At 55.8% G+C, this 24588-nt stretch overlaps 2 protein-coding genes and 1 long non-coding RNA gene across 10 annotated transcripts; 1 reads left to right on the top strand and 2 right to left on the bottom strand.

Annotated features, from left to right (window-relative positions):
- Window positions 1-3340: 3340 nt before the first annotated feature.
- On the bottom strand, window positions 3341-11192 carry GFRA4 (GDNF family receptor alpha 4). 7 transcript variants are annotated; one of them, XM_042229767.2, is made up of 6 exons: window positions 8066-11192; window positions 5441-5786; window positions 5229-5316; window positions 5014-5148; window positions 4016-4107; window positions 3341-3889 (listed from the first exon to the last, which is right to left on the bottom strand). In XM_042229767.2, exons 1-6 carry the CDS (start codon window positions 8338-8340, stop codon window positions 3782-3784), a joined length of 1044 nt encoding a protein of 347 aa, XP_042085701.1. In that variant the 5' UTR covers window positions 8341-11192; the 3' UTR covers window positions 3341-3781. The 7 variants fall into 7 exon arrangements, with proteins under 7 accessions (XP_042085701.1, XP_042085702.1, XP_042085703.1 ...); XM_042229768.2 differs by having other exon boundaries at window positions 3341-3862; XM_042229769.2 differs by having other exon boundaries at window positions 5065-5148.
- LOC121816176 (uncharacterized) lies at window positions 4990-16680 on the top strand. Of its 2 annotated transcripts, none has more exons than XR_006055629.2 (3): window positions 4990-5361; window positions 14198-14780; window positions 14907-16680. It is a non-coding gene; the product is annotated as an uncharacterized LOC121816176 (long non-coding RNA). The 2 variants fall into 2 exon arrangements; XR_009596091.1 differs by having other exon boundaries at window positions 6121-14780.
- On the bottom strand, window positions 13536-24588 carry ADAM33 (ADAM metallopeptidase domain 33). The gene is made up of 17 exons (XM_042229765.2): window positions 24483-24588; window positions 22195-22274; window positions 19869-19945; window positions 17265-17343; window positions 17001-17077; window positions 16724-16913; window positions 16416-16481; window positions 16257-16328; window positions 15931-16097; window positions 15764-15848; window positions 15534-15676; window positions 14864-15041; window positions 14662-14751; window positions 14254-14449; window positions 13990-14098; window positions 13710-13908; window positions 13536-13633 (listed from the first exon to the last, which is right to left on the bottom strand). The coding sequence occupies exons 1-17, from the start codon at window positions 24580-24582 to the stop codon at window positions 13616-13618; spliced, it is 1926 nt and encodes a 641-aa protein (XP_042085699.1). The 5' UTR covers window positions 24583-24588; the 3' UTR covers window positions 13536-13615.

Below are 24588 nucleotides of genomic sequence, written 5' to 3'. Positions count from 1 at the left end.
CCTTGGCTTGTGGCCACCTCAGTCTTGTCTCTGCCTGTGTCTTCACAGCACCCTCTCTTCTGTGTGTATATCTAATCTCCCTCTGCCTTTCTTTAACAAAGGTGCACATAACTGCATTTATGGCCCCCTCTGATAATCCAGGATAAGTGCCTCCTCTCACTGTCCTTACCTCAATCACATCTTTTGCCACAGAAGGTAATATTCACTCTTTTTGCCTACGTATAAGGTAATGTTCACAGGTCCCAGAGATTAGGATGCGGACATATCTTTGGAACCACCATTCAGCCCATTACAACAACAAAACCCCAGGAAAGTCAACAGCCCCAGAAGTGGCAAGATGATAGCCTCTGCAAGTCACAGGGCCTAGTCCTTCCTTTTGGCTTCTGTCTCCAGGGTGACTAGTTCCATGCCCCAGACAGCCTCAGCCTCCCAGCAGGAACATTCACTCTGGGGAAAAAAAAAAATAGAGAGCCAGGCTGACATGAGAGCCCTATGTACTTTCATTCTCTCCTTGCACCCAGTGAGGAAGCCTCTTTACCTTGCACACTGTCTGATGTTAAAGAGGCTCCATTTAATTAAACCCCATGCCTTGGTTGGAAAGAAGTACTGAAGGAAGACAGCCAGGTGCCATGAACAATTTTGCTATTTTCTACTAAGTTCCATTCACTTTTATCTTCCCAATCTTTTGAAAGATATATGAATCTTTTGAAAGGTATATGCCTATACGTGGGTGCTAAGTCGCTTCAGTCATGTCCAACTCTGTGCAACCCTATGGACTGTAGCCCAGCAGGCTCCTCTGTCTATGGGATTCTCCATGCAAGAATACTGGAGTGGGTTGCCATGCCCTCCTTCAGGGGATCTTCCCAACCCAGGGATTGAACCCAGATCTCCCACATTGCAGGTGGATTCTCTACCATCTGAGCCACCAGGGAAACCGAAGGATACTGGAGTAGGTAGCCTATCCCTTCTCCAGGGGATCCCATATGCCCATATTTCACTCTAATTATCTGAGTAAAAAATGGAAGTAGTAGAGTTTAGGACTTCCCTTGTGGCTCAGACAATAAAGAATCTGCCTGCAATGCAGGAGACCCAGCTTCAGTCTCTAGGTTGGGAAGATCTCCTGGAGAAGGGAATGGCTTACCCTCTCCGGCATTCTTGCCTGAAGAATTCCATGGACAGAGGAGCCTGGCGGGCTACAGTTCCTGGGGGGTCACAAAGAGTTAAATGTGACTGATCGACTAACACTTTCAGTAGAGTTTAACACACTCTCACATAAAGCAAATCACTTAATGGGTATTTAATCTGCACTTGGGCTACCATACAATGGTGGTAAACAGGGCAAGGCAATACTTTCACTTGCCTAGCCACCCCCGCTCCAAATGTCCATTCCCACACAGATATAGGTAGCTGAGAACATTCCTTCTTTATGAAGTGGTGACAGGGTAGACTCTGAGCTTTGCTCCATCCAACATCCCTCCTTTTTCCCATTGAAAAATGTCCTACCCCTTCTTGGTGGGTGATCTTGGTGGACTGATGTCACTCTCTAGGCCACAAATACTGGGAAAGAGAAGTGCTTTTCTCCTCTGAGAGTGCTGAAGGAGAGACCATAGATCCGGGGCTGCTGACAACATCCTGGGTGAGAGCCTGTCTGGCTTCAGAGTGGAGCAGAGATCAGCAGGAGCAACATCATCTGAACCCCTGGAGACAGCTGTGCCTGAAGCCCAAGGCAGTTTGAGCTGCGTTTGGTTCCAGCCAGGGAGTACTGGCTGAAGGTGGGAGGCTAGTACAGCTGCCCCATGTAGTGTCTGTGGGTTTGGTCTGAGTTGCTAACTGCACAGTCTCAGAGCCAGTGGCTCTTTTTCTGGTCAGGACAGCCCCAGGCTTGGGCTTCAGTGTGGTCTGTACCTAACCCCTGTGTTTTTGCTCAGGTTCTCCAGAAATGGAGCCCAAGGCAGGGATTCTCAGACCATGATTTATTGGAGGGAGTGCCCTCAGGGGAACCTCTACATGAGGGAGCAGGAGTGGGCAGGGGAAAGAGCTAAACTAGGATGTGGTCTCAGCTGGGATCCAGCCTCAGCCTAAAGTCCCAGGGAACTCTGAAGCATGGCCGGCACATACAGCTGCCCCCCAAGGCACGCAGGCCAGGCCTCTGAACTCCAGCCTCAGTCAGTCACTGGCCACTGTCCACCTCTGGGAACAGAGGGTAACCTTTCAGGCTGTCTCTTCTAGAGAAGTGGGCAGCTGTGAGCTGTGTTAGCAGCCAACATCCCAGGCAGCTCGGGGATGGGTTGCACTAGCCCAGAGAGGGCTGAGCAAGGCACCAAAAGCTTCCACTCCAAACTATCTTCTGGCCCCTGCCAAATTCCAACCAGGTTTGAGATGGAGCAGCCCAGAGACACAGAAAATAATCAGGAGTCCCCAAGTTTTTGAGGAAAGCTTAGTACCTTGCTCCCATAGTTTTGCCCTCTCCTCCCAAAACTCCTCCACAGAACTGTAGTTTAACACAATGCCCTTAGCATCCACTGGGTCCACATTGGCCACACACTGTTTATTAAACCCTTGTGATAAATGTCGCTCTGCTCCAGGGAAGAATTTGACTCTCCACATGGACAGAAACCAATTACTCAGGGGAAAAAAAAACAAACACCATTACTTCTTTCCAGTGTCTGTCAGGGTAGGGTTCCGTGTGCACCAAGGTGGAAGGCTCCCTAAGTGAGCACAGCGGGCGATCCTGGGGCTCCTAGGCACCCCATAGGTGGAAGTGTGTCCATCAGGGCCTATATTTAGCTGCAAATAACAGACACCTGGGGATACGTAGTTTAAACAAATTAGACACATCATTTTTTTCACAGAGTACATACAGTCCAGAGAAAGGCAGACAGGCTAGTGTGCCACACTGTCACGTGGTTCCTCTTCCAAGATGGTGCCCATGTTCCTAGGCATCACCTGCAAGTTCTCGGCAAGAAGAGGAAAAAGCTGAGGCCAGAGGCTGAAGGGCCCCAGCCAGGAAGTCTGTTCCTTTTTAAAGAGCTCTCCTGGAAGCCTTATCTGTGAATTTTACTCACTGGCTAGAACTGTGTCACCAACCACCCCCTAACTGCAAGTGAAATGTAGTTTCTTTATCTGATGACTAGCAGAGAATGAAAGAATAAACAAGTAGCCAAGATCCCCAGCACTGGACCTGACAGTTGATTCAGTTCAGCATCCACAGGTCCTGAGAAGACGATGCCTGGAGAGGTTCCGAGGCCATCCAAGGTCACAGAGGCCAGCAGAGGCACACCCTGCAGCTGACCTTGGGCTCTCAGCTCCCAGAACACAGATCACATGACAACAGGGCCAGTCTCAGTGCACATGGGTTTATTGAGTTATGGATGTCAGTCCTAGTGCTAGGCTGAACCACAGGGAAGATGGCTACATGGCCAGTGCAACGCAGGGAACTGGATTCTCACTCAAGGTGGTGTCCAACAAGCAGCACATCAAAGACAGGAAGCAATCTGCCAGCGTTAGTGATGTGGTGCCGGTGTCTATCATGATGGGTGGTGCCTAACTAGGAGGATGCCATAAAATGCTGGAGTATCAGAGCGAGTTTTGCCTACAAGTCTGTTCAGATGTACACCTTAGAGCATGATAAACAGTGTCCAGATCTGCAAAGAGCAGTAGAGCAAGAGCAGTGGGCCAGCTTAGGAGACAAGCCAGTCCCTTTTCAGTGGGGCAGTAGGCCACTAATGAGGCCCAATATCCCAGGCAGGGTGGGACAGTTGTCCAAGGTCTGCTGTCCAAGTCAGAACAGGGACTGGAGAGCCAGAACAAGAAGCATGGAGAGCAGGGAGCTCCCCTCCAGGGGCACATCTGCAGAAGACACCTTGGCAGGTGGGAGCAGAGTGTGGACCTGAGAAAGAAGCCCGGTTCTGCTCTCTGCCACCCCCACCCTCCCAGGGCATTCATTCTAGGCCCACTTGCCATGGAAGGAGTCAGTGCAGGGGCTGCCAGCTCACCATCCCCTGTCTGCACCTACCTGCAGGAGACTCTGCCCAGGGTCCTGGTGGGAGTCCAACTGGTTACGTAGGATTGGGGGCCACCCACCGTCAAAGGTCTGTATGGCACTGTCTATGGAGGGATGCAGGGTGAGCATGGCTGAGAAAGCCTAGCACAGGGCCCAGCTCCTCAAGGACAAACTGAGAGAGACCCTTCGCATCCTGCGTGGGTCCTCCCCAGGCAGATATGGGAAGAGAGGACGTCTGCAAGGTTTTCAAGATGGACAATGCTAAACACAGCTGTGTTTAGAGTGCCTTACAAACTGCAGCCTTCTCTCCTTACAGAAGCATGACAATTATCACCCCCATTTTACAGATGAGCACAAAAAGGCTTAGAGGAGTTAACTCTCAGCTAGAAAGCAGCAGGGTTAGGCTTCAAACTTAGACTCCCTAACTCCTAGACTGGTCAGCGAACCACCTAGCTATTCAGACTAGAAAGGCAAGACTATTAATAGCTGGCTGTGCCTGGAGGATGGAACCGCCTCAGAAGTGGCAGAAGCAAGGAAACGGGCCTCCGTGGCTTCCGCTACAGGCCTCAGTCTCCTCACAGCCAGCCAGGCAGCTTGGCTCCCGGGCCCCGCCCCTCCAGGGCCCCGCCCCTCCAGGGCCCCGCCCCTCCCGGGCCCCGCCCCTCCAGGGCCCCGCCCCTCCCGGGCCCCGCCCTCCAGGGCCCCGCCCCTCCAGGGCCCCGCCCCTCCCGGGCCCCGCCCCTCCAGGGCCCCGCCCCTCCAGGGCCCCGCCCCTCCAGGGCCCCGCCCCTCCAGGGCCCCGCCCCTCCAGGGCCCCGCCCCTCCAGGGCCCCGCCCCTCCAGGGCCCCGCCCCTCCAGGGCCCCGCCCCTCCAGGGCCCCGCCCCTCCAGGGCCCCGCCCCTCCAGGGCCCCGCCCAGGCCTCAGTCTCCTCACAGCCAGCCAGGCAGCTTGGCTCCCGGGCCCCGCCCCCGGGCCCCGCCCCCAAGCAGCGGTTCCTCGGCCCTTCACCCAAGCAGCGGTTCCTCGTAAAGAGCCCCCGGAAGACTTCGCACTCCTCACGCCGATTTCCGCTGGCTCTGCAGTCGCACCAGGGCTCCACGCGCGCGCTTGCGTTGTCCACGTAGTTGGGCGTGATGGCTGTGCCTGGTCAAACCCCGAAAACAGGGTAATCGGCCCATCCAGGCGGAGGCATCCCCGGGAGATCCCCTCCGGCCGGTGCATACCCACGAGGCCGGCGTAGGCGCGCAGGCAGCTTGGGGCCTGGTCTTGGAGGCAGCCGTCAGGGTTGCTGGCTGTGGTCGCGCAGGAGACCTGGAAGGCCAGGAGGCGGGGCCTGCGCCGCGCGGCCGGAAGGCGGTGAGTGGGCCCCGAGTGGCTCCGACCCCTGCCCGCCCTTCCCCACCCCCCACCCCGTCTTCTCCACCTCCTCCGGCACCTGCAGATCCGGCTGTGCTCGCAGGCGTCTAAGGGCCCGAGGCAGGAAGGTGGCGCCCGGCCAGGCCCTGAGAAAGCGCAGGAGGGCACGAAGGTCTGGCGCCGGCGCTCTGCGCACGCGGGGCCGCCGCAAGGGCAGAAAAGCAGTGCGTGTGTAAGCGCTGGCGGCCCGCGGGCGAAGAAGTGGCGCAGGGCGCGGCGGCAGCGGGCGCGGGGGCAGCCCCCTGGCGCTGCATGACCCAAGCACTGCACCACGTACGCGGTGCGCAGCCGATGGCACCGCTCGTCGGCGGTGCACGCGTCGGCCGCGTCCACGCATGGATTCGGTGCTACAGAGCTCCGCGATCCTGTTGGAGAGGCGGGTAGGCTGCGGTTGTTGGCGTGCCCTACACGCACACTTCACCTCCTTCTCTGGGTCAGGGCCTCAGAAGATGCGGGGTGCTCAAAACTCGAGATGGGCAGAATGTGACCCAAACGCGTTAGCGACTGGCACTGACTGGCCTACCGTTGCGAGGATGGGCAGCGACGGCCTCCGGGCATTCCTGCCGCACGTCTGCGGTGGATGCGGAGCGTCGAGGCTGGGCCTGGCTGGCCTCCCCCAAAAGCTGAGACCCATCCTCCCCAGGCGCCACCCCTCACCCATCCAAAGAGGGGTCCTTAAGATTCTTCCCATTGTCCTAGGCCCCACCTCACACGGAAAACAGCAAGGCTCCTGGGGACCTGGCTAATGGAGGCTATCAGAAATGGCGCCGAGGTCCAGAGGTTAGGAGGATCCCACATGCCCCAGAGCAGCCAAGTCTCCAGCGCGGGAGCCGCACTTGCTGAGCCCCTGAGCGGAGCGCACTAGAGCCTATGCTCCGCAGTAAGAGAAGCCTGGCCAGGCAACTAGAGAGGCTCCGGCACAGCAAGGAAGACCCAGCGCAGCCGAAAGTAAATCAGAAAAATAGAATTAATGTAAGACGAGGCACTGAGCACAGTGGCTGCTCCTCTTCCTTTCTTTGACATGCGGAGACGCCCGACTTGTCAGATGCCCCTCTTTCCCCTTCTCCCTTGGAGACCCTTCGAGTGACCTATAGTTTTCTGCTTCCCTTCCTTCTTGACCGTCTCTAGAGCATCCTCCTGCCTCTGCATCTTCCCCCTCCATCCTCTTCTACTGCTCCCTTCTTACCGATCTAACCGGTGCTGCCCCACCTGGAGGGACTTTGGCTTCTCCCCCGGCCTCTCTCCTCTCCACCAGCCAAGTAAAAGAGGGGTTCCTGGCAAGGGCTCAGGTACTGGAGCCATTTAGTCCTGGCTGCGGGGTGTGGATTCAAGAGAAGCCCTAGATGGCAGGCCATGGGGCTCAGTCCTTAGCCATAGGGCACTCCACTGTGGACAGAGTGTGCCTGGCACAGCCTGGTCACATACCAGGGGTCTGTTGGACAGAGGGTGAGCTTTGTCTGGAAGTGCCATGGGCACTGAATGCCATGGGCACCTATATCTAGCCAGGGACTTCTCTGGTGGTCCAGTGGATAAGAATCCATCTGCCAGTGCAGGGTACACGGGTTCGATCCCTGGTCCGAAAAGATCGCACCCGCCGCAACTACTGAACCCGTGCACCGCAAGAGAAGAGTAGCCCCTACTCGCTGCAACTAGAGAAAGACCCAGCACAACCAAAACTAAATTTTTTAAAATAAAAATCAATCCAGCCAAGCTAGAGTCTCTGGAGGAATTTGGCAGCCCCTTCCCCCTAGAGCACCAACCAGACTACCTCTGCCCCTCGGTTCTCTCTGCTTCCAGGAGCCTTCCTTGGATGAGGAAGTTTCCCTCAGACTTTGGCTCAGCACCCATTTATTTCCGAGTGTGTGTGTGTGTAGTGGGGTATTTCCTACCTCAAATCTGGGAGCAGGGCCCTCTCTGGCATTGGCCTTTCCTTTCTCTCTCCTCCCCCCCCCCCCCACCCAAGCTCCCTCCCGTCCTTCCAGGACTTTAGAACAGCAGACAAACATTGCCCTTTTCTCCCAACCAAGCCTTCACATCCCCAGGCCTCAGCCACACACATCAGCTCCTAGTGTCTCCTGTGGTCTTGGTGCCATTTCTGTTCTTTGCTTACCTGTTTCCCTCCACCAGGAGCACCCCTCAAAACAGCACATCTCAGCTCCAAGATCTCCGTCCCCTTCTCCATTTTCCCTACCGTACACCACCTGGTAAAGTGACCCCCTCCCTCCATGATGCCCCAAGTTGGGGAGGGATAGTCCAGGTGGTTGGAACAGCAGATGCATGGCATGGAGACATTGAGGATGCAGGGCAAGGAATCAGTGTGAAGTTGCAAGACTGAAGGTGGAGGGCTGGGCCTGGGAGAAGGGTAACAGAGGTAGGAGGGCAGGCAATAGGAAAAAGAAAGTCCCTGGGGCAAAGTTACCAAGGCGAGATTTGGGAGGCCATGGCTCCGCGGGGCCCAGAAGCTGGAGGCAGGGTGCTGTGTGTGTCCTCAAACCTCGGGCACAGGTGTCTCACTGGTGCCTCTTCCTGCATTTTGGCTTTTCCTACAATCATCTTCTTGTGCTCCCACCTTTTTCTTGAGGATCAGGAGGATCCGGGACAGAGAAGCCAAGGTTCAGAGGTCTGGGGGGAGGTAGCCACTCACCTAGAAGCAGTAGCAGTAGCAGTGCAGGTACCAAGCAGCTGGCCATGCTGGGCAGCAAACAGGAGTGGACGGCTGAAGGCAGAGCCCCTGTCGGACAGGTGCCTCCTTCCCAGCACCCCTGGGCCACAGTGATGGAAACCTAGGTGTCTCCGCTGACTGTTCCTCTGGTGGGAGGAGCCTTTGTATTGGGAATGATTCCTGCTGCCCTCACTGAGTCCCCGCCCAGGCTGCACCTTCAGATAGATCTGGGAGCCACTTGACCTTGTCTCTGCCATACTAAATTATTAAATTTATGGAACAACATAATCCTTCTCCTTTTATAATTTCATTTTTAACTTTTTATTAGCTGATATTTAGACTTACAGAAAAGTTAGAACACTGCAAAAATGCTAGTGCTCCCTTTATATCCTTCTGGGTGAAGGATATAAAACCAGTTTGGTGGTTTTCCCTTCAGATGGTGAAGGGAAAACTGGTTTCCCCTAACTTCACCATCTTACCTGACCATAGTACAATTACTAAAACAAGGAAATTAACATTGGTACAAGACACTTAACTGTAAATCCCTTTGCATTTCCGCAGTCTTTCCACTTATGTCCTTTGTTTCAAGATCCCATCCAGAATCCCACGATGCACTTAGTGGTCAATGTTGCCTTAGTTTCTTCCAATCTGGCAGTTCCTCAGTCTTTCCTTACAAACTGGGTGCTTCCCTATCTGACTCTGCTCGGTAGGCAACCCCCTTCTCGAGGGAACTGTAAGTGATAAAAACTTCTTTCAATGGCACTAACCTCTGTGTGTTATTGTTCTGTCATCTCTATGAATCAGAATCCCATAGAGAGCGTAGGAAGGGGCTTTAGCAAACAGCTAAAGCCTTTCGGTGGTAGAGTGAAAGCAAGGCCTGAGCCTTGAGGCTTGCTACTCTGCTGCCAGCGAGTGATTGCAAAAATTTTGCAATTCTTCACATTTTCTGAAATGTGATTTTGCTGCTCCTCCCTGGAGTGTAGGTGGAGTTTACCTCCCAACCCCTGGAATCCTTGACTTGCTTTGACCAACAGAATGTTATGGAAGTAAAATGTGTGGGTCATAGACTCTCAAGAAGCCTGGCAAGCTTCCACATGCTCTTCTGCAGGAGGCAGTGAGTGAGGTACTTGCCTCAAGATCACAACTACAGATTTTTTGTTTGTTTCAGTTTCCTAAAAGCTTTCGGTAACTGATTCTGTTATTTTGCTCATCATGGACTTTTGTATTAATTTTGATCTTTACAAAATATTACATTAAAATATTACTTATCTTGATTACTTTTTTTGTGCCCAAGATAAGTGCCTCCCTTGTTTCACTCTAATCCTGTTCCTGCTCTCTTAGAACCCTCCCCAGCTATTTGTGAACAAACCTGGGCTAGCCTCCTGGAAAATGAGAGACACAAAGCCCACTCTCCCCAACCCCCTACCCAAAAGCCAGCCAACCCCAAAAGCAATGGCCAACAGTTAACTGCAAATGTATAGGTGAGGTGAGTTGAGACCAATCAAACCAGCAGCTGAGTTCAACCTAATTTGCCAACTCACAGAATTGGTTATTGTTTTAAGCTACTAAGTTTTGGGGTGGTTTTGTTATATAGCAATATCTAGCTGATAAAGAAGGTCACTAAGCAACTCTTGTATGCAGCAAGGGGAGACAGTAAATGGCTTCTGAGAGTGTCCAAGGGAGGCAGGAGAGGTGGAGACAAGGGATCATTCAAGCAAGGCAACACCATCTTATGCCCAGTATCTCTGGGTCCTGGCTGTCATCCGAGGTTCCAGACACCACCTTTTGTCACCCTCAGGGAGTCCCATGGTGTTGAATTTACAGACAGAGAAGACTCACAGAGGCCCAAGGACAACATGGTTTTCTTCTGACTTCTTTGAAGTCCTCTCCAAAATGGCTCTCTTTATTCCCTCCCGTGAAATGAAGGAGGGGTTGATTAACATCCAAAATGAGGGGACTGCAGCAGCCCCGGGCTCCTCTAAAATCTCGCCAGAGGACTAGGAATGGGGTGGGGCAGAGGATGCATATGAGGATAAGAGAGAATAGGACACAGAAAAGGACATCCCAAGGATTTTGTTTGTTTTGCAGGGGTAAGATTCCAGGGAAGTGGCTTCAGTCTGAAATATAGGGCCCCTGGGGTCCAGGGTTCTGGTCTAGCAGTTGCTGGCCTCCTAAGAGCTAGGTCTGAATAAAGTATGAGTAACAGACTCCTTTTATACAGTTCTGTTCAGGTGACTGCATTGTACTTAACTGGACGGTGACTGCAACCATGCAATCAGAAAGATGATTGCTTCTTGGCAGGAAAGCTATGACAAACCTAGACGGTGTGTTGAAAAGCAGAGACATTACTCTGCTGACGAAGGTCTGTATAGTCAGTGCTATGATCTTCCCAATGGTCACGTATGATTGTGAGAGCTGGACCATAAAGAAGCCAGAATGCCAAAGAATTGATGCCTTCGAACTGCGGTGTTGGAGAAGACTCCTGAGAGACCCTTGGACTGCAAAGAGATCAAACCAGTCAATCTTAAGGGAGATCAATCCTGAATATTCACTGAAAGGACTGATGCTGAAGCTGAAGCTCCAGTATTTTGATCATCTGATGTGAACAGATGACTCACTGGAAAAGTCCCTGATGCTAGGAAAGATCAAGGGCAGGAGAAGAGGGCATCAGAGGATAAGATGACTGGACGGCATCACCAATGCAATGGACATGAACTTGGGCAAACTCCAGGAGGTGGTGAGGGACAGGGAGGCCAGGGGTGCTGCAGTCCATGGAGTTGCAAAGAGTCAGAGGCGACTAGGGGACTGAGCAACAACAGCAGACTCCTGGGACAGAGAGGCCTCTCTGGGTGCCCAGCCTGACCCAGCGCTCCCTAGTGACAGGAGGTCAGTGACTACATGGCCTTCACTCCTGGGTCGGATGGATTCTTGCTTACGCTGGAAGGTGTACTCTTAAGAGGATCCCACAGCCCTGAGGACTGGGGACAGCATTGTGCAAATTCTGATGAGGTTCCAGGGTCTTGGAGTAGGTGGTATGTCAGTAACTCAGGGAAGAAATTTCAAAGCTGCCTGAAGGTGCAAAAAGTCAGCTGAGTTGCTGGCTCTTCCCCCTGGGGGTCCGAGTTCCTTGGAGTGGCAGTTAGTAGCCACTTGTCCTTAAGTCTTCTCATGTCAGGAGTCACTTCACCAGAGACAGGATCTTGGCTTTTGGACTCTACCTGCTGAGAATGAGGTGGAGGTTCCCGGGAAGGGCTGGGACCCTCTCTCTTCCCTCAGGGAAAATCATAGAACTTCTTCCTCCCCTCCAGCAACCGGCCTCAGACAACAGCTTCTCCACAAGGTCTGTCTCATTTCCATAATGTACAAGTTCAAAAACAGAGTCAGGGACTGTGAGATAAGGGGCTAGAGGAGGATAAATGAACTATGGGAGGAGGAGGGCCCCACCTACCTTAGGGGTACAAGCAGGACTATGAGGAACAGGCTTCTCAAGGTGGCTGTTGGGTTCTAGCAGAGTTCTCAAGGTCTGGGAAGCAACAGGTGGGGGAACAGTGCTGTGAACAAAGGTGGCAAGAGTCCCTGGTGCAGGGTGGGGCACAGGGCTCAAGGTGACTGGGTGGTAGGTGGAGAGGAGGGGCCCGGCTGGAAAGAGAAGACAAGAGCCCATCCCTTCCCTTCCCTCCCCATCTCCTACTGTGCCTCACTCACCGAAGGGCTGGGGCTCCTGAGGGGCTGTCAGGCGCAACTCCATTGGGTGAATGCTGCCCAGAGGGTGGCCTCTGCATGGGCCATCTTTGGATCTGGGCAGTGGGTAAGAGACCAGAAGACTGAGACAGCATGGCACCCTGGGGCTGCTTCCCTGTGGTAGAGGCTTGCACCCAGATCACTCTCCTCAGTTCGCTTCCTACTCCCTTCTGAGGGGAACTGTAGAGACTTATGCTTCCCAGGGCCTTAGACACTTTCTCTCTCCAACCCTGACATTTTCCCCAAACTCTGGCACACCCGAACATCTTCCAGATGTTGATGTCACACGGGTCCCAAAGAGGGATGGGACTTCCTCTCCCAGTGGTACCCATGTCTGTGCTCCTTGCTATCAGGTAACCCTGCTGCCTTTGATGACTCTGAGTTATGCTCAGCTGCTCACACCTCATCTTCCAGGGCCTTACCACTTCCTTTGATATCTCTTTGAAACAACAATCTCAATACTTTACCAGGTGAAGACATGTAGTCGCTGCCTCCTGTAAGCTCCCAGTGACGACACACCAAGCTCTGACCACCTTGATCCTCTGCTCGCAGACCCACAATCAACTCTCATTGTGTCAAGGCCCTTTCAGCTGTGCCCTGCTCCTATTTGGGATGCCCTGTATTCCCATCTCCAGTCCAAACCATGCCCTCTCCCTCATTTTGCCCAGAATGTCCCCAAGGCCAGACTGTGTCAGAGGTGGTCAAAAGGGGCCTGCCTTGCCCAGCACGCAGTGAGGAGGCCGCCCTAGACTGATGATACTTGGTATCACGTGGCCCTCATCCCAGGTCATGGAGCTCTGGTTAGGGGCAGGCCCTTGGCACAAGGCAGCCAGCGCCACAGCTGCCCAGTGACAAGGAAAGGAAAGGTGTGTTGGCCCCAGCATTTGGGAACTTGAAGGGGGTAACAGCAGAGATTTTGGCAGAGGAAATGTCAGAGGGCTGAAAGTTCACGAGGGAGAAACTGGAGGGGCCTTGAAGAGCACAGTAGAGCAAGAGTTGCACCATAAGCTGGTGGAAAAACAGGGTAAAGCCAAGGATAAAGCAGCCTCTTGATGGGAGAAACAGGAGACGTGGAAAAGGGGTACTGAACCACAGTATTGGGGGCTGTGGGGGCCCTGCATGGACCTACACCTCTGGCTTCACTGGAAGACCACTGGGGCCTTCTGCTCAAGGCTTCTTTCCATTGCTTCTGCCTGCCTCTCTGCACCTGAGGAGAACAGACCCCACCCCAGCTACACCAGGTCCAGCAGAGCTCTGAGGAGCTGTTAGACCTCAGTGCCTACCCACTGCACATGAGGTCCCTCCTGGAGCCCCAGAAGCATCGCTGGAGACAGAGTCCAGGACGCCGGCAGCAGCACCAGGCCAGGCCAGCCCCAGGGAGCAGAGGCATCACAGAGCTAAGGATCACCGCCAGTGTGAAGGCGTCCCGGTCTGCGAGGACAGGCTACGTCTGAGTCCTGAGTGCACCACATGGCTCCTCCCCGCCTGCCCTCCACCCCCCTCACCCCCCCATGGGCACACTTTGAGGCTGCACAGGACCGCTGTCCACACTGCCACCCAACCCTGGCTTGTCACAGGAAGGCGGAGCCCAGCCTGGAGCACAATGGCAGTTACGGTTACTATTGCAAACCTGAAGAGGAAAAGAGAAAAAGAGGGTCCCATGAGACTGGGGACTCCCAGGGTCAACCCCCACACACCTTTCAGGCCACTCACCCCGTGGCCATGGCAGGCCATCAGGCAGAGCTCCAGCTCTCGGAAAGTAGTGTTCTGGCAGCGCCTTTCCTGGCACACCTATGGGCAGTGTGGGCACTGGGCAGTGAGGGGGAGTGAGGCTCTGACCCATGGGACTCAAGTGGCAGCGAGGGGTTGGGTGGGCAGGGCTCACCATTCTAGGTCCACACTGGGTGCCTGCCTCTACCAGGCCCAAGTCAGGCAGGTCCAGCTGGGCACCGGGCAGCACGGAAGCTCCCCTGCAAGTCACCTCGCGGCTGCCCAGGTGTACGGTGGAGTCCACCGGAACCGCGTGTGGCACCAGTGCGCTCTGTTCCCCGCCCTGGCACTGCAGTTTCCCACACTGCGCATCCCTAGAGAGAAACGGAGGTAGTCAAACCGCGTGGTGTTTCTCCACACCCTCTTCCCCAGTTTCCCTTCCCTCCGCTCCCCACCTCTGCGCACAGGGTACGAAGTTGCCGTCCCCCTGCTGGCCGCAGTTCCCCTGGGCGTCTCCGGCGGAGTTCAAGACCTGGAAGCAAGCCTCCGGGGCTGGGCGCGAGCCTGAGGAAGCAGGGGCGGGACTGGGGACAGCCCAGACTGGAGCCACGCCCCTTCTGCCTCAATTTCCACCCCACCCCACCCCCCGCCCACCTCCCCTAGAGCACTAAGCAGCGCAGAACTGCGGATGGGGGCGGAGCGCGCGCTCCCGGTCTCACCAGGCCCCCAGAGCTGCTGGCACTGCTGCTCCAGCGTGGGACACGCGCCGTCCCGACAGTAGCCGCGGCCTCTCGCGCAGGGCGAGCCGTCCAGTAGGTAAATGTCCGGCGGGCAATAAGGGGAGGCTCCGGTGCAGAATTCGGGGAGGTCACAGTCGCCCGCAGCCGGGCGGCATGGCGTGCCCGCCGGCTTCAGCTACGTAGGTGACCCGGGTGAAGGGAAGGTGGCGAGGCATAGAGAGACAACGAACAGAGATACGGGAGAGCCCGGTGGGGAAGTTCAGGAGAACCCATGCACAGAGCAGAGCCAGCACCCACAAGGGAACCCAAGGGCGCCAATTAGCCAAGACCAACAGGCCGGCTCCCAAGCGCCCCCAAGCCTCACCCCGCAGCCTCCCACACTCTCACCAGGCAGTGCGCGCAGCAGTCCCCGTGGGTGCACTGGGCTCCCGCACGCAGCGAGCAGCTGTGGCCCAGGCAGCAGGAGTCGGGGCACTCCTGGAGCCGGGAAGGCGAGGAGGGACCAGGTGAGGGCGCAGCGCTCAGACCTCCGGGGAGGGGGCGAGCGGGAACCAGTTTGGTCCCCCGGGGCTGGTCTTGCGGACCCCACCTGGCCGGCGCCGCAATCGCACTCCTCGCCCTTTTCTACAAAGCCGTTCCCGCAGCGCGCCTGCGGCACCAGGAGCCCGGAGTCCGGCGCGTTGGAGAGACAAGCGCCCCCTCCCTTTCGGAAGAAGGCGCGCAGCTGGCGGCGGCTGCAGGCGCTAAACACGCGAGGGAACGGGTGCCTACGGACGGGGGAGGGCGTCGGGCGTGCGGAGACCACCCCCGCCAACCCCTGCGTGTCTCCAGTCCCTCCCCACCAGCACACTGGCGCTTGGCTACGCGGCCGGTAGATGCGCAGACACCGCTTGCGCGACGGACAGCTCTCTAGAGGCAGAACCCAGAAAGGGTAAGTAACTCGCGCAAAGTCACACAGCGAGCGCGAGGCAGGAGGGTGTGACGCCAAGAGCGAGTGGCCCAGGACCCAAGGTCAAATCCCGACCCAAAGCCACTCTTCCCGGGGTTGGAGTCACCTCGAATGGTTGTTCCGAAAATAATTTATCACATCATGGGAATCCACTTTGCCTGCTTTAGAGCGGGAACTGTTACCATCATCCCGATTTCACGGAAGAAACAAGGATAACCATTTCTCCCACAGAAAGGCAGCAGAGGAAGGCCCAGGTCCCGCCCGGCAGCCCCGCCCCCGCACCCCCCGCACCCCGGGCTGGCGAGGATACCCGGTAGCCGCCGCCATCACGCAGCCGCCCTGCTCCACCGCCGCCTCCGCGCAGCAGCCGTGGGGGTCGTGGCTGAGGCCCAGGCTGTGGCCTATCTCGTGGGCCATGGTGGCTGCAGCACCAATGGAGAACTCCGAGTGGTCCTGGGAGGGCAAGGCTACGGTCACTGCGGGCTGCGAGGACCACTCCCCAGCACCTCTCCTCCCGCTTCAGTACCGCGTGGTGCTCACTGTCGTCACGCCTCCAGAGCTCTCCGCGAGGCACATGCCCGCGACGGGTGCCAGGCCCACTGTCGCGCCCCGGAAAGCTTGGCCCCTGAGAACGGAGGGCGGCATGACCGGGCGGGCCGGGAGTCCGAGCCGCCAAGCGGGGACCGCGTGGGGTAGGTGGCACCCACGTGAGCAGCTGAGCAGAGTCGTGTGGCTGCCGCGCCCACAGCCCCCGGCGCCACTGCAGGAAGGCCCACAGCGTGGCGTTCGCGTCTGGCGTGACGCGGCTCTGGTCCTGCTCGGTCCACACTTCCAGGCCGGTCAGCACCACCTTAATGTCCAAAGTCCTGAGAATCTGCGGACGCAGGGGAGCAGACTGAAGCGGAGGACCCCCTTGGTGCCTGGGCTCCTCCACGGGAGCACCTCTCTTTTCTCCCCTCCGTTCCCTCTCCCTATCTCCAAGTCTGCCCCCTCGCAGTCACCCCCAGAAGGGCTCTCTCCCTGCCGACCCAACCTGATCCACATAATTGGCGACCTCCAGAAGACGCTGTTTGGCGTGGTTCAAGTTCCGGTGCTGAGTCAAAAACTAGAGAGGGAGAGATACGGCGGCGGAGTGACGACAGGCTGAACTGACCCCAACCAGGCTCTCCAACCCCCCTGGGGCTCCTCTCACCAGGGTGTGGTCCCCCACTATGTACAGCTCCAGGTACCTCGGGCTTCGGAGGGACTCCCGCCTCTCCTGGGTAGGGGTGGCAATGGTGATCCTGAGTGGCAGGCTGCCGGGCTTGAACCCTGACCACCAACCCCAGACCTCAGAGAGCACAAAATTAACTCTAAAATATTTTGCTAGAATTTGTTCCTTCAGCTTCCAAATAAAAATATCAAGACAGGAGGCCCTAAATTGGGGCTGCACTGTTCCTGTCTCTTCTGATTTTAAAGGGCTTTGGATACTGCATTCCCACCCCTGCCCATGCCCCTGACCCTGATCTGGGTGGCACACAAAAGGCTGGTCATGTCCCTTTTGTCCCCTGGGTCCCTGTGGCCACAGGTTCCTTTCCCGCTGAACAGCTGCTCCACCCGGAAGATCCTATGGGTCAAGAAGTCCTTGGAGTCCCCAGCTGGCCAGGGATGCACATAATAGCTGGCATTGCTGCTGAGTGTGATCAGGCCCCTAGGGTGCAAAGGGGTGCAGGGGAGGGCAGTCAGGGGACATCTTTCCCTAGCCCCAGGTCCAGCCTCCTCCCCCAGAACTCCTCACCTCATCCCAGAGCAGATGCTGAGGACCACCCAGGAGTCCGGGAAGCCCCTCACATGCCCATGGTAGTGGCAGTGATCCTGGAGAGCAAAGGACCCAGCCCCAAATCTCAGCCAGGGCTGAAGTGGAGGGGCAAGAAAGAAAGCGTGGTGGGGGACTAGCTCCAGCTTCTTCTTAGAACAGAAGGGGGGAATGGTGGAGAGGCCCTCAGGGGTGTGTTCCCCAGCACTCCTCACCCTGTCCTCAGGGCCCTTGGAAGCATCTCACCTTGTGGTTGGGGAACAGCACTACCGGCTGCCCATCTGGGCTGTAGTGGGTTTCTGTGTATCCTGGGGCCAGCAGCCTGCTGGGAGGGGGTGTTGCAGAAATTACCTAATCCAGCCCTGCCTCACCCTCTGGTCTTCCTCTCTAAATGCTAATTGAGTAGCTCTTTGAGTGAGGCAAAGTAATGTAATGTCTTTTGATGCTTTTGAACTGTGGTGTTGGAAAAGACTCTTGAGAGTCCCAAGGGGATCCAACCAGTCCATCCTAAAGGAAATCAGTCCTGAATATTCATTGGAAGGACTGATGCTGAAGTTGAAACGCCAATACTTTGGCCACCTAATGTGAAGAACTGACTCATTTGAAAAGCCCCTGATGCTGGGGAAAGATTGAAGGCGGGAGAAGAGGATGAGATGGTTGGATGGCATCACTGACTCCAATGGACATGAGTTTGAGTGAACTCCGGGAGTTGGTGATGGACAGGGAGGCCTGGCGTGCTGCAGTCCATGGGGTCGCAAAGAGTCAGACACAATTGAGCAACTGAACTGAACTGAACTGATGAGTGAGGCACAGGGCTAGCACTTAAGAAGCAGCCAAGGTGTGTCTTATATGGGCTTCCCTCATAGCTCAGTTGGTAAAGAATCTGCCCATCATTCGGGAGACCTGGGTTTGATCCCTGGGTTGGGAAAATCTCCTGGAGAAGGGAAAGGCTACCCACTCCAGTATTCTGGCCTCAAGAATTCCATGGACTGTATAGGCCATGAGGTCCCGAAGAGTCAGACATGGCTGAGCAACTTTCCCTTTCAAGGTGTCTCTTAAAGAAAGGACAGGAGTGATTGTGCATTGCTTAGCTCTGAAAAATCTTGGGCAAGAGGGAGCAAGGTGAAGGTCAGGAAGGAGTCTTGGTAATGGCTTAGATGTGGAAATGGGAGTGTGGGGAGCACCAGGGAGGAGCAGGAACAGGGGAAAGTTTGTGGTTCTTGTGGGACCTGTGGCAAGCTGCTGGATCCACAGGTCAGGGGTATTAGACTGGGAAGGGGGAGAGGGGTCAGGAAACACTGCCGAGAAGGCGGACCTTGGAGACAAGGAAGTGTGAACTCCTTGGCCCTGGCTGCTGCCTCCCCTTGTTGGATATCTGGACAAACCTTTAGCCCAGAAGTTCCCAACATTTTGGGCACCAGGGACCAGTTTCATGGAGGACAATTCTTCCATGGACAGGGGTGAGGTGGGGTTGGTAGGGGTGGGATGGGGTGGGGATGATTCAAGCACATTGTATTTATGATGCACTTTATTTCTATTATTACATCAGCTCCACCTCAGATCATCAGGCATTAGATCCTAGAGGTCGGAGACCCCTTGCTCTGGGGCACCTCCTCCCACTCAAAGTTCCTTCAAATCTCCTCAGGCCCCCAGATGCTACATATCTCCCCAGCTGTCTTTCACTGAGGCTCACCCCCTACTTCCAGAGGATACAGAAATCACACCTGCAGATCCCACCCATGTGAGCAGGGATCCTCCTCCTCTCCTTCTCCAGACCCCACTCAAGTAATGATTTCATCTTCAGGCTTCACCTCACCAGCATCCTTCCCACCAAGATAGATCAACATTCAGTCAATTTCTCTTTGAAGAAAATCCTTCATCCCTCTCCACCTTGACCTCTTTACCCCAAAACTGCCCCCAAAGACTTGTGATACCTACGTCTCCTCTCTCCAGTCCCTCCCCCTCCTCCAGCTTCGCTCCCCCACTGCACCCACACACTCAAACCTAGGGAGGAGGTGATGTGATCACCTCTTTTAACATATGGGGATATTGAACCGCAGAGAAACTGTAGTTAGGCATGGTGGAACCTAAGTTTGTTCTCAGCGCATGGGGGAGAATAAAAAAAATGTGTATGTAGGATGCTCAGAACAGTGCCTGTGATGAAACAAGCAATTGAAAATAAGAGATGTCGGTAATACAATCTAGATGGTTTCAAGAACCCACTCTCCATCTTAGACACTCACCTCACCCAGCCCAGCTCTGCTTGTTCATTCACAGCTCAAAATCTTTGGCTTTGCACTATCCTGGACACTCAGCACCAAAATGGCCTTCTGTAATCTGGCCCTACTAGGACTCCCCAAATTTGTTTCTCTTTGCTCCCTTCCCTATAGAAGGAGACTCCCCAGGCAAGCCAGACAAATTGCTACCCCCTGAATGTGCCTTGACCTTTGCTCTGTAGTCACTGTACTTTTGTGCCTGGCATTCCCGCCTTCTGGACCACCTGCCCATTCTTGGAGTCCATCTTGGATTCTCTTTTGACTCACCACACCCTGTGAGCACCCAGAGGGTGATGCTCACTCATTTGTGGCAGGAAGCTGACAAGATGTGCCTGGGGCTGGGATGAGAGATATGCCCTACAGTGAATCCAGCCTCAATAACCCATTTCAGTCTCGAGGGAGCCAGTCGAGACTAACATTGACTCTCCCTGTAACCTGCACCTCCTCCTCTGGGGCTCTCACCCCATCCAGCCTCCCTCTGGGGTTCCCATCCATCCCTGCCCCCAGCAGTGATCCTTCCCCAGAGAAAGGGGCTGTTCTTGGCTCCCAGCTCTTTCCCCAGCCTGGTACTCACTGATTCTTCTCCAGCTCTAGCAGGAGCTCTTGACCTTCAGCCTCCAAGGCCACCAGCCTCACTTCTAGCTTTGGGACCTGGGCAAAAAGGAGTATAGGGCTGAGAGGGTGGGCATCCAGGCCCTCTGCCTGCCAGGGAGCAGGAGGAATATGGAGGTAGCTGACAAGGGAGTTCACGGGGAGAGCACAGAGGCACAGGGCAGAAGACCTCCACTTGCCATGGTGGGTGCGGGCTGCAAACATGCAAAGATGTCCCCAAACTCAGAATGTCTGTTCTAACAGCAGCCATTTGACAGAGCCTTCTAGGTTCACTCCGCATCCTCCCTGGAGAGATGAAGGGTCTCGGAAAGATGCCATTCCTTGCCTGGGGGCCCTGGGCTCTTCTGGCCTGCCTTCCTCTTTCATGCCCAGAAGGCTCCCTCTACACAGGGAGGACAGTGTGGTCCTGAAGACGTTGATGCTGGAGAGTAGGGTAGCCACGGCCTGGGCCTCCTCACAACCTCTCCTTTCACTCCCTGTAGGATTCAGACTTAGCACCTCTGCCTCCAAAGCTGACAAACTCCTCCCCCTGCCACCAAATTTTCCTACACCCCTAGCAGGCTCACCTCACACCTGCATCCTTGAGCCTGGAACATAAACCCTGACCCACAACCCAAGCCAAGAGAAAAACACTGGATTTCTTCTCGGCTAGATGTCAGGAGTGTGAGCCTGGGGCCAGCCTGCCCACCTCTCCTTCCCCCTACCTTCTTTGCCGCTTCCACCCTGCAGGAGTATCCATCTGCCCCACTTTGTCCACTCAGCCTGGCTGGGGGCCCAGAGTTGAAGCAAGCTGGGAGCCTCCTGAAGAGAGGCTATGTCTTTGAAATGCTGGCCCTTCCCTTTTATCCCACAATGCACTGTCCTGGGCCTCAGGCCAAGAGGCTCAGAGTCTTGTTGGGAGGGCTCTTCCTCTGCAGGTGGGGAGCAGATAGTCCCTTCCCCCAGCCTAAAGCCCCCCACCCCCACCGCTGTGCCCCTAGCATGAGCTCATGTGGCCGGAATGCCACTTCTTGTACTGGAGAAAGGAGGCAGTCCAGCTGGAAAGCATCCCCTTGCCCCACTCCCATCCCTCTTTCTGTTCTCTGCGCCCCCCGCTGTCCTCATTTCTCCCCCTCCAGTGGCCCTACCCCTCACCACGTACTCCATCTCCAACCTGAAATGTAGGTGTTCCCTGCCTCAAGGACACGACTCCCTGCCACGCTGTCTGCTGTCCTCATCTTGGCTGGCTTCCCAGGGACAGAGACAGTGGGGAAAGCAAAGCCCTTCTGGCATTCCCCTCCTGTTTGGTCACAACCCAGGCCAAGCCCAGAAGGAGGTCTACAGTCAGGCTGGCCCCAGCATGTGAGGAACAGTCTCAAATCTCAGGCCAGCACCATGCTGACCACTTGAATTGAGGCCCTGGGGGTCTGGGGGACCCAGGGAGGGCCCTAGATTGAGAGGTGCTGGGCCTGGGGGCTCCCTGGCCTTCACGGCAGTGCTCTTCTGCCTTCTTCCTTGCAGGTTTGGACAGTGGGTTGTCCTCTCTTTCCTGATAATTCAGGATGAATAGGCCTTTCAAGGCGTGGGAGACATTGGCCAATGGTTTGAAGTTTTTCAGACCTTAGCAGGTCTCAGGCTTATAGATTAAAGAGCTGTGTGACCTTGAGCAGTTCTCCAAGTTTTCTGGGCTTCAGTCTGCCCCTCTGTGAAATGGGCATACAAAGGATGTTGGGCTCTGTGCAGCACAGCTGTGCGACACATACAGATGGGGACAAGGTTATTCTGGAAGTGTGTGATGGATGACTGTTGGGAGACTGAGGTAGAGCATCCACAAGAAACAAAACAGGGTGGATTTGCATCTAAGGGCAGAAGTAGATCCTGCATGAGTCAGTGAGGTTGAAGTTTCAGGTCCCTAAACGACAGGGTCTTGGTGAGGACAGCAATGCATCCAGTGTCACTTTGCAAAAGGAAGATATTTTGTTGTTTTCTTAAAAATGTCCCTGAAAAACTTTAGGCCCCACAAACTCTGGCTCCACCTCTGCCTGATGGGGTGGAGGTGGCCTGAATAATACTGGAAAGAAAGGGTTAGGGAGGAGGTGGGGGAGAGGAAACAGGAAAATGACTTCCATGTGTGAAACCTCTCTCCATCTAGATGTCTCCCACCCCCACCTGCCAAACCTTTGGGGAGGGGCCTAAAGGACTGGGGAATCTAGGGACCCTAGCAAAACTGCCATGCTGAAATCTGGGGAGGAGCAAAGGGGCCGAGAGACTCTGGGCCTCTACATGGAAAGGGATGGTCTGGTACTGACCGGCTCCTCCAGGGTGACCATGCGCTGGGGTCGTCCATCTAGGCTCCAATGCAGAACGACTGGCTTTCCAAGGGTGTTTCCTGGGGTGAGGACAGAGCACAGGGTAAGAGGGACAGAGGGAAGTTGGAGACAACACAGGGGTAGAGTCAGAGGATGTCAGCAGGCAGGAACAGGACACTTCATCCTCAATACTCAAAGGTTTAGCCTGGAGAAGGGGGACTACCCTTGGGGCATCCTTGGAACCCAGGAGCTGCCAGGGAGGCAGAAGAGAGATGAGTCTGGGAAGAACAACTCAGCTGGGTACTCGGGAGCTCTAATGACCTTGGGAGGGGAAAACGGGGATCAGAGATCACCAGGAAGAGACCAAGGCCCCCAAAACAGAGGGTAAAGGAAATGGGAGGCAGCTTTGGGTATTTTTAGATGGGCCAGCAAATGCTTTTAGGGTGAGAGATCTGTGAAAAAGGACGCCTGTTCCTCTGGCACCATCTGAGAAAAACAACAACCAGATGTTGCCCAGAGCTTCCCCTGGGGTTTTGTGCTAGGGGCAGGGCTTCCAGGGACCCTGGCCCAGAAGCCCCCCTTTGTGGAGGTGGGGGGTGGGATGGAGGTTGTTTTGGAGTCAGAGCCTGAGTGCTCCCAGGCTGGGAATGCTTAAAGGGGCTCCAGGAGCCAAGCATTACTCAGAGGGCGCCTGGAATGCTCCCCTGGAATGCTCCTAGTCCCCCCTAGTTGGCCCCAGAAACTCTCACCACACCCACACCCGCCCTGAAGGAATCAGACCTTAGGCTGCCCAGAACTTGCAGGCAACCTTCCCGCCTCTCTGGCACTCAGCCCCTGGGGAAGCCTAGCTCCCAGAACTGACCACTCCCCACCACCCACCCCTGAGCCCTGCCCCCAGTGCTGACCAGGCTGAGATGGCTGCCTGTGGAAGTGGCTCAGCTCCTGCCAGGCCACCGCAACTCCTTTCTCCTTCTCCATCTCCTCCTCTAGACCCCATCATCAAAGACCTGGGATAGCAGCAGCTCCAGGAAGTCTCCCTCTGCCAGGTCCTCCTTGAGAGGATCAGCAGTTGCCATTAAGGAGATGGGGGCGGGGGTTGGGAGGTTCAGGGCCTTGGAATGGAGGCTGCAGGGCTGGTGCAGGGAGGGGTCTGAGTGCATGTATGGGAGCCATGGTGGGGGTCTCAGGCCAGAGAGGATTTAACTAGATCCAACTGGCCCTGGGCTTCCCAAGGTGGAGAGGGGAAGCTGTGCACGTGTGAGTGTGGGTTGGGGCTTCTCTCCTGGCCCTGCGCGCACACACACTGGCCATTGGTACCTTGATGCGGGCAAGGAGGCAGAGATGGAACTGTGGTGACTAGGTAGATGGGAGTGGAAACGGAGGAGTCAGTGTGGTGTTGGGGAGCACAGAGCCCCTCTTCATTCCTCCCAGGGGTTCCTTCATCATCCCCAGACCTCAGGCTGAAGAAGGAGCGCTGGAATGCCTGTGGACCATTCCTAAAGGCCTGAGGGCTGTTGTCCCTCCCCACACACATGCCAGAACACAGCAGGATCCTAGCACTGTGCCCCTCACTGTGACACCCTGCACAGTGCTCTGGAACCCACTGCCACCAGGCTGCCCTGCCCTTCCTGCCCCCCTGGTCAGGCACCTGATGCACAGGAGAGATTTTTGTAAACCCCATCTCGCACAGAGTTTGGAGGGGCCATTCCGAGAAGAGACAGAGCTAGAGACTTCCCTCAGGGCCCTGCTATCAGGCACTTTCTGTCTGAAGCAGTTGCTATCTAACCAAACAAGGCAACAGTATAAACATACACACTGCCCCAGAGCCCAGGGATGAAGCAGCGAACATGGGATGATGCAGGAGGGCGGAGGCCACAGCTAGTCCCTTAGCGTGAGGCCGCAGCAGGGACTCCAGGGCACCAGTGGTCTGGGGCTTCCTGGAGGACCGAGGCCCGCTGAACCCTAGGAAATGGAGGTCCAGGGACCTTCACACTGGCAGATGGGCAAGAGCAGAGAATCCAGAGGGGTTTGGGGGTGCTGAGCGGCTGCTCAGAGGAGAAAGGGCCCTGCCACTCTGCCTAACTATTGGCACAGGGCATCTGGGAAGAGTGTGGAAGATTGGGCAAGAGGTCTGCCCAACTACAGGTGAAAGTCCCTGGGCAATTCCTGCGGAGACTTTCCCAAACCCTCCCCAGGGCCTGTCCTCCTGGCCCGCGGGATTCCCGGGGATTTCTGAATCTCCATCCCAACAGTGCCTCGCCTGACCCTGTGGGGGAACTCCCACTCACCTTGAAACTTCTTCGTCCCCCACACGGGCCACGATAGTCCCAGTAGCAGCAGCAGCCCCCACGTGGGCGACCCTCGAGCTCTCCGAGACCCCGGACGCATAGCTCT

Source organism: Ovis aries, chromosome 13, assembly GCF_016772045.2.
Source record: "Ovis aries strain OAR_USU_Benz2616 breed Rambouillet chromosome 13, ARS-UI_Ramb_v3.0, whole genome shotgun sequence".
Taxonomy (NCBI): domain Eukaryota; kingdom Metazoa; phylum Chordata; class Mammalia; order Artiodactyla; family Bovidae; genus Ovis; species Ovis aries.
This window is presented reverse-complemented; position numbering and strand designations above follow the sequence as displayed.

Coding starts and splice junctions, on each gene's coding strand:
- ADAM33 (XM_042229765.2), bottom strand. CDS start 24,582: ATGCGTCCGGGGTCTCGGAGAGCTCGAGGGTCGCCCACGTGGGGGCTG. Junction 19,946..22,194: donor TGGTCACCCTGGAGGAGCCG/GTCAGTACCAGA, acceptor CTTTTTGCCCAG/GTCCCAAAGCTAGAAGTGAG. Junction 14,450..14,661: donor ACTGCTGCGCGCACTGCCTG/GTGAGAGTGTGG, acceptor TCACCTACGTAG/CTGAAGCCGGCGGGCACGCC.
- GFRA4 (XM_042229767.2), bottom strand. CDS start 8,340: ATGGCAGAGACAAGGTCAAGTGGCTCCCAGATCTATCTGAAGGTGCAG. Junction 5,149..5,228: donor CGCCTACGCCGGCCTCGTGG/GTATGCACCGGC, acceptor GGGTTTGACCAG/GCACAGCCATCACGCCCAAC. Junction 4,108..5,013: donor TACGAGGAACCGCTGCTTGG/GTGAAGGGCCGA, acceptor ATCCCTCCATAG/ACAGTGCCATACAGACCTTT.